Raw genomic sequence first — 14,065 nt, forward strand, 5'->3', positions numbered from 1 at the left:
CAAATAATGATATATTGAATCATTGTGAATAATGATTCACAATGATTCATAACAATCATTCATAATGACAAACATAATGATTCACAAATTTTGAAAAGACGCAATTAAGAACATCTGAACTGTCCAAATTAGCCACTGCCTTACAAAACAGAAGTGGAGAGAATAAATGTAAATACTACTAGTACTAAACATTCGACTAACATAAGCAATAAATCATTAAAATACGTATACAGTGCCACAAGAACAAAATATAATGTTTATAAACACTTGAAATTAAGAAATTTATATACTACAGAAATAATTTATATATTATAAAATATTTTTTGCAATAGCTCAGAAACTTACATTATAAGAATAATTTTCTGATCTACACCTTCTACTTATGTGAATAAAATACACCTTAGAAGATTACAGCATTATAAACTATGAAATATTTTTATGATGCTAACATTAACTGCAATGCTTATGTGCATATGTTCATATTATCATGAACTTTTTCAGACTTACTTTGGAAGATTCAGTTCAGCACTAATATGTAGATCTGATTCGCAAATGTCATTAGATCCACAATCTTTCAAAAACTTAGCCTGTCAAAAGAAGGGAAATGATACAGTAAGTAAATAATAGAAAAACTTGTACAAGAGAAAATTATTATTTGTAAAATATATTTCCATTGTAAATTTAATATATGTGTCATAAAAGACATAAAAAATACAGTAAACCATGTACAGTTTACTAGAAATTTTTTCCACAAGAAATAAAATATTATATTTTGTATATTATGCATACATATCTGACTTTTCAGTAATATTTGATACTTCATGCTTAAAAAGTAATCCAAAGTTGAAAAAGAAGTAATAACTTCATTCTGTATTTAACTTTAATTCTTGAATAGTAAATACACTTGCATTAAAATGCTTGACATATTTACAAACATTTATATTTATGTTACATTTATATTTCACTGTTACAAAAATATTTAAATAACTCACAAGAAATGGGAAAACTATTTGAAACATGTATGGAAACAAAAATGCCTATGAGTCAAATTCAAAAGCATCTTATGGCCATTTGGGAAAAAGCAGGAATAAATTAGGAAGGATTATAGGAAAACATAATTTGTCTTGTAGCATTTGTGCTTGTTCACAAGAAAGGCATGGCATATTTAGTGCCTGCCTTTCTTGTGCACATGCTTTTAGATACGTTTAAGCATGCTTTTTGAAGCATGGTGTTAAACAGTTCACTAAAATTAGATACCAAATTACAGAAATTATACACTTCCAATTCAGTGCCACCACTATAATATACCACCTTAACTTTAGGCAAATCATGGAAGAGTGGTGACAATGGATATAATATAAAATGCTTTATAGGAACTTTACTCATTCTCTACACACCTCAATGCACAGACACTCATTCATGTGCTCTCCAACTGGAGCATTGAAAATATGCATTAGGATGGAGAGGAAAACAAAGTTGTCTAACTGAAATGCACTACTCCTTTAAAGTTCTGTATTGATCAATATATTACTCATGATTTTTTTCATTATTTTTCTACTTAATCTTCATTCCCTGCAAGAGCCTTGAATCTTCATAATTTTGCAATTTTGAGTTTCATAATTTTGTAAAACTATGTCAGATAAAAACGAAGTATCTCTCAGAAGTTATACATTGACTAATATGTCAATAGTGAGTTTACTTCAAAATGTATGTATCAAAAATGGTGCATCAAAGAAGGCCATCATACACTTTCTATTTTCCATGCCATAACCAGGTGTTAAATTAAGAGGTGTGTTAAAATTAATAAAGACAATATGTGAGGCTGGAGCTTGAGATATAAAGTAAACGGAACAAAAAATTTGGACAGGTCAATCATGCTTACTTTGGAAACTAGGTCTAAACTAAGTCTGAAAACGCAGTAGTTGGGATGGACACAGGTAGAACTTGTTGTTGGAGAGTTCTGGGTTCATTGAACCAGCAAAAAGCTGCAATTTTTTAAAGTAAGCTCTACAGCAGTGTTGTTACTTCAAAAAAAAGCTAAAATTTATTTAAAGTTCTTGATTGTACTGTACATTATAAAATTTCAAGGCTCTTGCAGGCAATAAAAGTGAAACAAAAAATTCTGAAAAAAATTCGCAAGTGATATTTTAGTCAATACAAAACTTTTGAGGGTTAATTTAATTTTCATTTGACAAAATTTCATAATTTTTATTCCAGTTACTAGTTACTAATTTCTTGCCTGTAAACTAAAGGGCCCATGATTTGATGCTAACCAGCACGTACTAATTTCATTTTCATTTGACAAAATTTCATAATTTTTATTCCAGTTACTAGTTACTAATTCCTTGCCTGTAAACTAAAGGGCCCATGATTTGATGCTAACCAGCACGTACATGCTTCCAACTTTCACTGCCAGATAGTGTCACAACCTTAACTTATCATAAAAACATATACAAAAACTCCTACAGTTCCAAATGAATTTTGTGGTAAACAATAGGTAATTTAATAAGATTCATTTTCAATAAAAAATGTCTCTATTTATTGCAATCTGATATACAGATATGTGAGATTTACCTATGAATTTTGTTTATATAAATTAATAAGAACTTGTTCAAGTATGAATTTTAACGTTTTGAGTATTTTTAGGGGCATAACCATTCATAAATATGTTTGCAACAGAAAACTAATGTGGCAAGGTTTATCAATTCTGGACAAAGTGTTTAACATTTTTAAATACCACACAATGCTTCATGGAAATTTAGAATAATTGACACTAATGATATTACAGCCACAAAGACACTTTTTATTATTTATAGAAATTACTCTGGAAATACTTTTTCAGTGCAATACAGATTTAATAACAACACACTGAAATCTCTCATAGGAACTATCTCCAGTAAATACCCATTTATAAAAGTACAGTCAAAAGTCGTTAATTCGGACACCCATAATTCGGAATGATCTATAATCCGGACCTCAAAACTAAAAACTTTCTGCGCATGTGCCGCGTAAACACATGCGCATATGAGTGTTCGCAAGTGCAGAATACGTTTTCGCGTGCGCGTTTTATGTATAATGGACGTATAAGCTAAAATTATCTAATTATCTATTTCAGTTAATGTTGATGATTACGTTGTTCCTTAATTTTCGAATTGGATCCGGCTTATTATTTTTTGCAGACTGTAAGAGCAATTTTATAAAAGTAAGCTTAAACTTTCGATTATATCAAATAGAATTTCCGATATATATTTGTTAATATGTAAAGGATCTAAAGCGAAAGTATGTTTTGAAATCCGAAATCTGTTTATCAATTTCACGCTGCTCGGCAGGGGGGGGGCAGCGGGCGCGTAATGAATTGGAAGTTGATCTGTCAGCACTATCCTTATCTTCAGGGCAGATGTTTTTATTTTATTTGGCTTATAATTCCTTACCAAATTAGTCTTTCATCTCAATGTGCTCCATCTTGTCTTTGATATGATTTAAAACAAGTTCCTCATCATTATAATTCACTTCGGATAGCGAAGAAAGTAACAGAGGTTAGTGAAAACGAAAAACTTTTGATTGACAAATTAGTCGGTGTTCTCGACACAGCAATTATAGGACTTGAACAGCGGAACTTTGTAACTGAACAAGAAATTATGTCTGTTTAATAGAATTAAAGAGAAAGTATTATCACTTGAAAGGAAGCAAAACTTAAACAACTTACATTGAAAGAAATGTTTAATAAAGTAAACAAATAAATATTAAGCTTTTTCTTTTTGCGAATTTTGATACCCTTTAGATCATAATTGTTCTTTATTTCATAAATTATGGTTTCATATTTTTAATTTTAGAATTTCTGCATGCCATCTTACAAGATTTAAACTGATGATCTATAATCCGGAAAAATCGATAATCCGGAATCGCCGAAGTCCCGACAAGTCCAGATTAGTGACTGTTGACTGTAATAAGTATTTTACAGAGAGTAAATAAACAATGGTATTGGAAATTATCTCTCTAAAGCTAGCTCCACATTCATGGAATATTAAAATTAGCTGGAACTATTAATAGTCATCTGTCATTGTACTGGGAGAAATACTGGATCTGATATATGACATATTGCTAAAATTTGTATTTGAATCAAAGTCAAAAAGCATATCTGCAAACATTTTGGGAAATCTGATATTTTGTAAAATGTAATACAGAATTCTGAAGAAGTTCTAAATTAAAAAAGAATTCTCAAAGACTTTTATAGCGTGGTTGCACATCTTGATATAAGCATAAATACAAAGAAAGAAAGAATAAAAATACTAGTATATCATATAAATACAAATAAATTGTTAAGGATAACTATAACCAAAATAAACGTTATTTTAACATAATATTATTCACTTAACATATATATAAATGAAGGCAGTGATCGCCATAAATAGTTGGTTTGGTTTATTTTATTACAGCAAAGCACACTGCCTAATTGCCATAAATGATTTTACTCATAAATTAAGAGACAGCATTACACAATTACCTCAAACACCTTGGATGCCTCTTTCTGATTTAGAATAGGATACTGATTTATATCGGGTAAACGCTCCCCTTCTTTAGGCATTCTAGGTTCCTTCTGAATTAGTGTATAAGTCAGTTTAAACTTGATAGGGGTTTGAATATCAGTTTTCTCCTAAAAATAAATAAATACATTTAAGGTAAATATAAATAAAATATGCAACAAAAAGGCGTTTCAGGCTCATGCATATTAATAGTTACATATTCAACATAAATATTAATATATCAATAGATATTTAATCTATAAAATTGTATATAATTATACATTTATTCAACAGAATTATACATAATTAAGTATTTATTCAATAAAAACACAAATATCTGCATTGTTTTCAGTTCCTTGTAGTTTCAAAAAGAGCATGGAAAAGTCATGTCCTATGGCTGCAGTAATCACATATGCCAGTTAACAGAGCATTTTTGTTCTCTCTACAGAAAGTTGTATGAAGTTCATACTTTAATGCAAATAGAGTTAAAACATCTTTCAACCATTGGACAGAATTGCATAAAGAGAATTTGAGCAGAGAAGCTTTGGTTTCTTTGATCAGAAATAGATTTTTCTCTTGCCCAAAATCACAAGATTTTTCACCTCTAATATCACTATTCTCTGTTATTAATATGTCGTTTATAGGGTCAACATTTTCAAACAATCAGAGCTACTATATTGATGCAATGACTAGTCTATGATAAATAACAAAAGAGGTATTCAGTCAGAGTTTCTTGGAATTTCAAGATTATTGAAGCAAACGTTTGTGTTCCCATGGATACTCCACTGATTAAGACTAAGCAAGAGTTTTTTACATTTCCAAACAGATCAGTTCAAATATTTCCTGCCAATCTTTTGAACATAGTATTCTAACCATGAGCTATGCTAGAGAAATCAGCTAAAAACCTTCATATCATTATTCAAAAAAATTCACAAAATTTAACATATTCATTTTATTACTAATGTAAAACGCTTTGATGAAGCAAAATGTAATAGTATTGACACAAATATTTTGCATTTTGCACATACATCTACCTGTTTATGATTATTAGCTCTATATGCATTTTAAAAGTATAACAGAACTACGTTTCAGAAAATTCTAATTTTCAGAGGTTTAAAAAAAATTGCAAGAGTAATTGCATAACGGGAATATTTCTGAAGGAAATCTGCTACATAAGTTATGATTTTCATTGGTTTTACGTGCATATATAAAAATAATAAATAAAATTTTTAAAAAAAGATCAAAATTTAATCTAAATATATAGTTATTGAACATTTTACATAAAAAGAGAATTAGTAGCTAAATAAAGTAGAAGAAAATGTAGCTAAATAAGTTTTCACTTTCAGTGATGGGGAAACAATTCTCACACTTAAACAGACCTGTTCATCATGCTTAAAGACTAAACAAAAATTGAGAAACATTCATTTAAAGGTTTTAATTTCCAGCACTTTAAAAATTAAAAAAAAAAAAAAAAAAAAAAAAAAAAAGCCTCTCACCTTTAGATAAACCAGCTGTTTTGAACAGTGTGGTTCATAAAGTGAAACCCCACGAATACCTAATTCTTTCTCCACAATATTGGGAGTCTCCGAGTTCAAGGATGACTTGAACTTAGCACGATAATATTTCTTTCCAGTAAAAGTCTCTGCCTCTATTCTATACCGGATTTTAATGTATGTTCCATGAGACAAAACCGATGAGTTAAACTGGAAACATGCCTCAAAGGAGAAGCTGAAATGATAATTGTGACATAAGACAACATAAAAGCCAGAAAAACTCTTAAATCAATATACACATTACCTAAATAGAAGAAATTTTAAATTGAAGCATATAAGCTAAAATAATTAACAAATTATCGGGTACTTAATTAAAAAATTTAGTTGAATTACCAAACTAAAGATGTATTTCGATCTTCTGGACAACCCATGACTTTAGGGTCAATATTCGTCAAGTTTCCTTCAACTGATGTTATAATATCAATTATTGGCCTTGATCTAAGGATGAAAACAGAATGAATGAATTGTAACATTCTAAGATAGAATGTTTAAAAAATATTAATGTTAATTTATACATTTAAGTTACATTAACTAACAAAAGCACAGCAAAATTAGTGCTTACAGAATTGTAATAATAAGTAGCACATGTTTTCTCAACTAGATAAATACTGCAATTTCTCTAAATACTGATACAACATTCATAACTGCACCTACAAATTTGGTTATCTCAAAAACAAATTATTCAACCACTTGTAAACTAATTTATTTATTTACATGCAAAATGACTAGATGAAAATATGCGAGATAAAATTCAATTCTGAACTTCAACTAGCATAACAAGATTATTGTTTTACAACATAATCTTAACATTCTGTTACATCGTTTTTTAAATATGTTGAATTAATCATCAAAATGTCATTAAAATATAATCATATCTGATGATTATATAATCAAAACTCATTAATTTTATATTATTTCCTTATCAAGGAAACTACTGGAAGGCCTACTGCTATCATGGCTGTTATGCTCAAATTACAAAGTACTACTCAGTCTGATACTTTCCTGGCTTTAGACCATGCCATGCAATGTAGCACTAGTTATGCACATCACAGGTGACTATGGTTATTACTAAGTATCTGTTAATCAGCATTATGATAATCTTGGCAGGCACTTAGCCAAGATATTTTAAGTGTTATCCAGAAGGAAGCTTAGATAGAAAATTATGTCAATGAAGAACAACATTAGAACTCTGATGACACTGTCTCTCCTGTGAGTGACAAACTTAAACTGGTCCAAATGGCAAATGCGGGTTTCTGTTCGCTCATGGTTCCTTCACTTACGATGAAATTACACTTGCATTATTCACATTCTATCCTTATAAGAATGTGTATAACGGTCTGAAAATTTTAACTTCCCTCAATCCTACTACATTTACTCTATTACAATATTACTACATTTAACTCTATTTGCAAATCTGAATGAAAAAGTACTTCTTTCTCTAGCAGTTTTCAACTAACATACTGTTCCTCTAGTAACCAGGACAAAATCATAAGAGTCCTATGACTTTTACCCATTCATTAATATTATTGTTGGAACTTCAAGATATGAAATGAAATTTTTGGCTACCTAAATAAATACTGACAAAAACCCCAATAAACAATAAAAGCATGATAAATGGGAAAAATCCTTCTCACCATTAACTTCCCGACACAGGTAAAAAGATACACATTTTACATGCAAGCCTCAGATATATAAACAGATATTAAAAATAAAGCAGCGATGGCACAGAAACTATAATGTTTTGCTAAAAACAAAGAGACAATGTTGAAAAACAATCAGAACAAACTAACCTGAGTAGAACTGCACTATCGCTGTCATAAGCCCCAACTAATAAGTCTGGATATCCATTGCTGTCTAAATCCAATCCTCCAGAAAGTGAGTAGCCAAAGGAGCTAAGGTCCCTTTTCACACGAATTTCTTTGGCCAAATTTTCCAAACGAATGACTTGAGAAGGTTCGGTCAGAAGACCATCTGCAGAGCCAAGGTAGATGAAGACAGCACCTTTATCATCATATGGAGCACCAATAGCTAGATCTGCACAGAAAGTTTCACATGATCATTACACATTAAAAAGGATACAGCACAATAAGATTGGCTGAACAATAATGAATTTTTCAAGAATGATATTTTTTACTTAAGATGCTAATATTATAATATGAATATTAAACACATCTTAATCAATAAGACCTTGAAATTTGCTGAGTTATCAATACAAAGACAGAAAATTAACTTCTAAATTTCTAAAAAGAAATTAAGACCCAAGGATACTACTACTTGTTTGCACGTAATGAAATTTTAACATGATCATATGGATTTATTCACTGTATTATGTAAACAGTTAGTTTTTTTAATTTTTTTTGTCAATGTACAGTTGCTTTTTTGCCTAATCTTACATTATACTATCATGTTTCTCATTCACAAACAGATATATCCTGCAATTTATAATATGAACTGTAAAATATTTAAATCTGTATGTGAAGTAAATTTATAAGTTACATATTCATGACACTGAAATTTTAAAATAAAATATATAATAAATATTGGATAATTTAAAATAAAATATTGGATAAATATATTTAATAAATTATTCTTGAAATGTATGATATATATTTTACATAATAAGCTCAATTAAAATTATTAAAAACCTTCATATTAATTAATTTTAGACTTAAAAAATTAGATTAAATTTTCACATTTTTTAATTGTTAAGCTTCTAAAATTCAAAAGAAAACAGAAACAAATATTAGCTCTTATTCCATACACCTGATACTGAGATTTTTTCATGCATGATAAGGATGAAGATAAACATTTTCAGTGTACAAACTTACTTGATATAAAGAATAAGTATTCAGAAAAAATCTTTCCATATACCTGCATAACCATCCTTATTTAAATCTCCCAGAGAAGCCAAAGAGAAACCAAATTGTGATTCTGGCTTTCCTGTTAGTTTCAGAGGTTCAGTTTCTTCAGATATACCCTACGATCATTTGATGATTATTAAAATAACATTCGATCTTACAAATACTATAAATTCAGAAATTTTTGAAATATGTAATTCAATATTTAAACTTCATAAAAAATTTTGATTTTCTAAACAGCATTATTTTGCATAATTTACATTATTAAGACTGATTATTCAGCAGTTTTGTCTCCTAAAATTTAAACTTTAGTCCATTTAAGAAAATCCGAAAAGTAGCACTGCAAAATCCTAAAATTTCAACACTCATAATACTGCTTCAAGTTTAGAAAGAAAAATTATTAATTAGTACCTCATATTTCAATATTATGCAATCCTTCACAAAACTTTAATTCTCTTTTTTTAAATATCTGTTTATTTGAGCTTCAATGGGCAACAATTTTTTTTTTAATTCCTGCAGAAAATATCTTGATCCATTTCACTACAACATTTTTGATGTAGACATATTTTAAATAAAACATATCCACATCAAGAACAAACAATCAATTTAGCAATATAGCAATCAACATAAAAAATAAATACCCAACTCATTACATAATAATAGAGGAGACTATTTTTTTTTAACAATTTCCTAAATCAGGCTATTTTCTGCGAAATTAAGTACACATCTATCTGTTTATGTGCTCAGGACCAGTATTGAAGCCATGCAGCTTTTAAAGGACTCTAAAAATTTTTCACATTATAGAAATTTTTGAATATTTAACTCAGATCCACATGGTACTAATAACCAGTCAGAATGTGTGTGGCTTTGTGAAATAAAGACAGATGGCAGAGGATCACTATAATAACAAGCATGCATAAATATTAACACAAAAACTTTCCATTTCACATTGAAACAGGATTTTTCTACTTTAAATTTCTGAAGCCAAAGCTGTTAGTCACCAAGGCCATGGCACCACAGATGCAGGGGTAGCATCAGAGCTAATGCAACCAATGTGAATGCACTGGATGACAGAATGTAGAAGCAGCAACATTTTTAAAATTTAGAAAACAGAGCGTTAAAATATTTAGAATTTACAAGAGGTACTGAGCTGTAAAAGTTTTTGAGGAATCAGGCAGGAGAACGTAAAACCTGCTAAGATTGCACTCAGTGGCACAATGTCTTGTACTGCTTGTGCTTGGCTGATGGCAATTGCTTGCAGGGCCAATAACTATTGTCAATTGCTGTTCATTCTTCTGGTCTGGAATATGTTAATGCTTAACTGCTTTTTTCTGGAACAGTGGCAGAAAGTTTGGGATTGTTAAAATTTTTCAGTTCTCTACATATGCTAAACTCAGAATTCCTTTTATTTTTTTTTACCAGTCACAAAATAATTGATGATAACACTGTTTTATTTTTTAGAAGAAATTTAAAAATCAGATTACATCTTTCAACTTTTACTTTTCTGTTTAACTATTTTTTCATTTAATATTCGTATTTCAATGCAGAATTTCTCAAATAATATTAATAAAAATGATTAAATTACATTCTTTGGCAGATAATAAGCCTTCTTGTGTGTCCAGTGTTATCAAATTAGACTGATCACAACAAATATACAATATGTAGTCTTTCTCTTATACAAATTTTAGATGCGGATTAGTGTGTATAGTGTATTTATGAACACATGCACATAATTTTTGTTTCTGAAATATCATGATTAGTGATTAAATTAACAGAACCTGCTACTGAAAATGCGATTTCAGAGAGGATCCTATTAGAGGGTCAACATCTCCCAACAAGGACACTAAAATTACTTGAACTGGCTCTCTATAAACTACTTAACACTTTTCACTATACTTCATATAATTATTCATTATTACATTTTTGATTAAATGTATGAATATATTTAAATAAATATGCAATGAATACTTCTTCACTAATGATAACCAACATGTTCTATGCTAAAGTTCACAAGGCTAAGGTAATATGTACTTTGCAGAGCACCTTTTAACAGACATTAGGTCTCTGTATGCTACTTGAGAAATAAGTTATAAACTTTTTCAGGATTTCATATAAAGAATTAACATTAGTTTTTCCTATACAATTAACATGAGAACCAATACAATGAAAGAAATCAAACCAAATACAGTAGACTCCCGATTATCCGCGCCTGCTGAACAATATATATATATATATATATATTAAAGAATAAAGCAAAGAAAATAAAAATGTTCACAAAACTGAGTGAAATGTTAAATTTGCTAACATCATGCTTATTTATGGCAAAAATATCCCAGGCCTTCTCGGAACCTTCTCCTCGGCCTTCTCGGAACCTTCCCCACGGCCTTCTCGGAACCTTCCCCTCTGATGAGTACGTGTATTCTTACTCACCCTGGAGGTCTCTCATCTTAATCTTACTGACACGTCCACTTCCTCCCACTCGATATTGTTAGTTTAAGCCTGATAGTGTTTGCGAACCGGTCGGAGTAAATTTCTTATCTTTTATTATGTTCAGTGCTTGTGCGTTTTGATTTTCTGTTGAGAATAATCACACGTACTCCCCGTGTTTCTGATTTAATGCCATGTATTTTAACCGTAACTGTTTTATACTTTTGCTTAGGTTGATCTGGCAACAGTTGTACTGTTCTTGGTCATGGTGTGATATGTAGAAACGTGCTATGCCATGTGTGTGAAATTCCATCATTTAATAAAGCCTCTACTTAATTATCATCGGCTTCTGATTCACCTTTTTAAATCTTTACAGCAGAGCGTGGTTCTGACATTGAACATGCTAGAGGCGAAGCATTTATATTTGTTTTGCGGAACTTATTTGTTTGGAACAGAATCACGCGTTAAGTGAAATTTGAAATGGCAGCACGTGATGAGAACACAAAGTATTGTGTTGAGCCATTTAACGGTAAAAACTTTTCTCTGTTTAAGCGCCGTATTGAAGCTGTGTTTGCGGCCAAAGAACTTGATAAATATTTAGACGTTGAAGCGGATGAAACGAAAGTTCCTGAAATCAAAGATGCAAAAAAGGCTTCTAACCCTTCTAGATGATGCCATATTGGCGACCTTCTCGAGTGAATCTTCTGCATGTGAAATTTGGAGCAGTTTAAAGAATAAATACCAGTCAGAGTGCAGTTAGTCAAATATTAGTATGAAAGAAATTATCGACACTGAAGAAACGCCGAGATTGCAGTATGCAGTCACATATTAACGAACTGTTGGCGATCGTAAATGAACTGCGGCTCTCGGGTGCTGAAGTCAAAGATATGGATGTGATTATTTATTTGTTAACGTCGCTACCTACTGAGTACGACATTATTAAATCAACAATTGAGAACCAGCCAAATGAAATGCTTACACTGGACTTTGTTATGCAAAGGCTCTAATATGTGAAGCTCTAATATGTGATAATATGCCCGAGCTCTAATATGTGAAGCAAAGCTTTCTAAATCCTTCTGGGGCTATGCTGTACAGACAGCTGCATATCTTAAGAATAGAATTCCAAATCAGACTGTTGAAAATGTACCTTATGAGCTCAAATATGGGAAGCCGCCTGATTTGAATATTATTAAGGTGTTTGGATCTGATGCATACATGAGAGTTCCTGATAACTTAAGAAAGAAATTGGATCCAAAATCAAAAAAGATGATTTTTATTGGATACTCTACCATGGGTTATCGTTTACTGGACCCAGTCACAAATCATGTTGTGGTTTCTCAAAATGTATTGTTCAATGAAGAGAAAAGGAAATGTATCTCAGTTCAAGATGATTTTTTTCATAGAAAGTAAAGATCCTGCTAAAGATGAAGTAGTATATGATTCAAGTAATGTAGAATCCAGAAATCTTGAAGAAAGTCATGAAGAAATTACTAGGCAAAGAAGAAATATAAAATTACCTGTAAAGTTGAATGATTACTTTGTGTATGAAGCTAATGTGGCAACTCTTGATACAGTAACATATGAGGATACAACATCATTGCCAAAAGAAGAGCAAGTCCTATGGAGGAAAGCCATGGATGAGGAAATAGCTTCTCTTAATAAAAATAAAGTGTGGGAGTTAGTCAACTTGAATGAAGGAAGGATGAAAAGCCAATATCCTGTAAATGGGTGTTGCACATCAAACGAAACAATGTTTACAAAGCTAGATTGGTTGCTCGTGGCTTTGAACAGAAGCCAGGTATTGATTACTTTGAGACCTATGCTCCTGTAATTAGTACATCATCACTTCGACTTGTGCTGGCTATCATTGTTCAAAAGAATCTTGAAATCTATGCATTAGATGTAAAGACTGCATTTCTGAATGGTGATCTTCAAGAAACAATCTACATGGAACAACCAATGGGCTACAGTGACAACAGTGGTCATGTGTGCAAGCTTCGTAAGAGTCTTTATGGACTTAAGCAAGCACCGAGGCAGTGGTTCAAGAGATTTACTGATTTTATAATTCTGTTAAACTTCCGACAACTTAACTGTGAAGCATGTACTTTTGTGAGAAGAACTAAACAGAGTGAAATATTTATTGTGCTGTATGTGGATGACTTGCTAATTGCTTTTTCTAATGATTCAGAGGTAACAATTGTGATTGAATTACTTAGAAATGAATTTGAGATGTCCAAGGCTGAAGTTGCAAATGAATTTCTAGGAATAAGTTTTAAATATTCACAGGACAAACTTACTTTAGGCCAAAAGTCTTATGTTGAAAAATTATTAAATAGATTTAGAATCTTAGATTGTAAGCCATCTGATACTCCTCTAGTGTCTAAGTCAACTTTATCAAATTTTGTGAATGGTGAAAGATTTCATGGCCCTTATCGTGAACTTGTAGGTGCTTTGCTGTACCTATCTATGACAACTGGTCCTGATATTCTGTTTTCTGTGAACCGTCTGAGTCAGATACAAGAACAACCCACTAACAGTGCTTGGGCTGGTCTGAAGCAAATTCTTCGATATTTAAAAGGGGCATCTGAACTGAAATTATTATTTTGTAAATCTAATAGTATTGATATTATGATAAATGTTTATGTTGATGCTGATTGGGGGTCAGATACAAATGATAGAAAATCTACTTCAGGGTACATTATTT

General features: G+C 30.8%; 1 protein-coding gene across 2 annotated transcripts in view; it reads right to left on the reverse strand.

The window, feature by feature from the left end:
• The window catches only part of LOC118195993 (integrin alpha-PS1-like), a 227,786-nt gene that overhangs the window by 29,785 nt on the left and 183,936 nt on the right, over positions 1-14,065 (reverse strand). For both annotated transcript variants that reach the window (XM_035367351.2, XM_035367371.2), the window contains exons 8-13: positions 8,948-9,053; positions 7,867-8,110; positions 6,410-6,514; positions 6,020-6,251; positions 4,505-4,654; positions 508-587 (exon numbers count right to left, since the gene is read on the reverse strand). In XM_035367351.2, coding sequence (XP_035223242.1) covers positions 508-587; positions 4,505-4,654; positions 6,020-6,251; positions 6,410-6,514; positions 7,867-8,110; positions 8,948-9,053 — 917 coding nt within the window. The remainder of the gene's footprint in view (positions 1-507; positions 588-4,504; positions 4,655-6,019; positions 6,252-6,409; positions 6,515-7,866; positions 8,111-8,947; positions 9,054-14,065) is intronic.

This window comes from Stegodyphus dumicola, chromosome 4 (assembly GCF_044657685.1).
Source record: "Stegodyphus dumicola isolate Sdum_Otavi_A_Nest chromosome 4, ASM4465768v1".
Lineage (NCBI taxonomy): Eukaryota > Metazoa > Arthropoda > Arachnida > Araneae > Eresidae > Stegodyphus > Stegodyphus dumicola.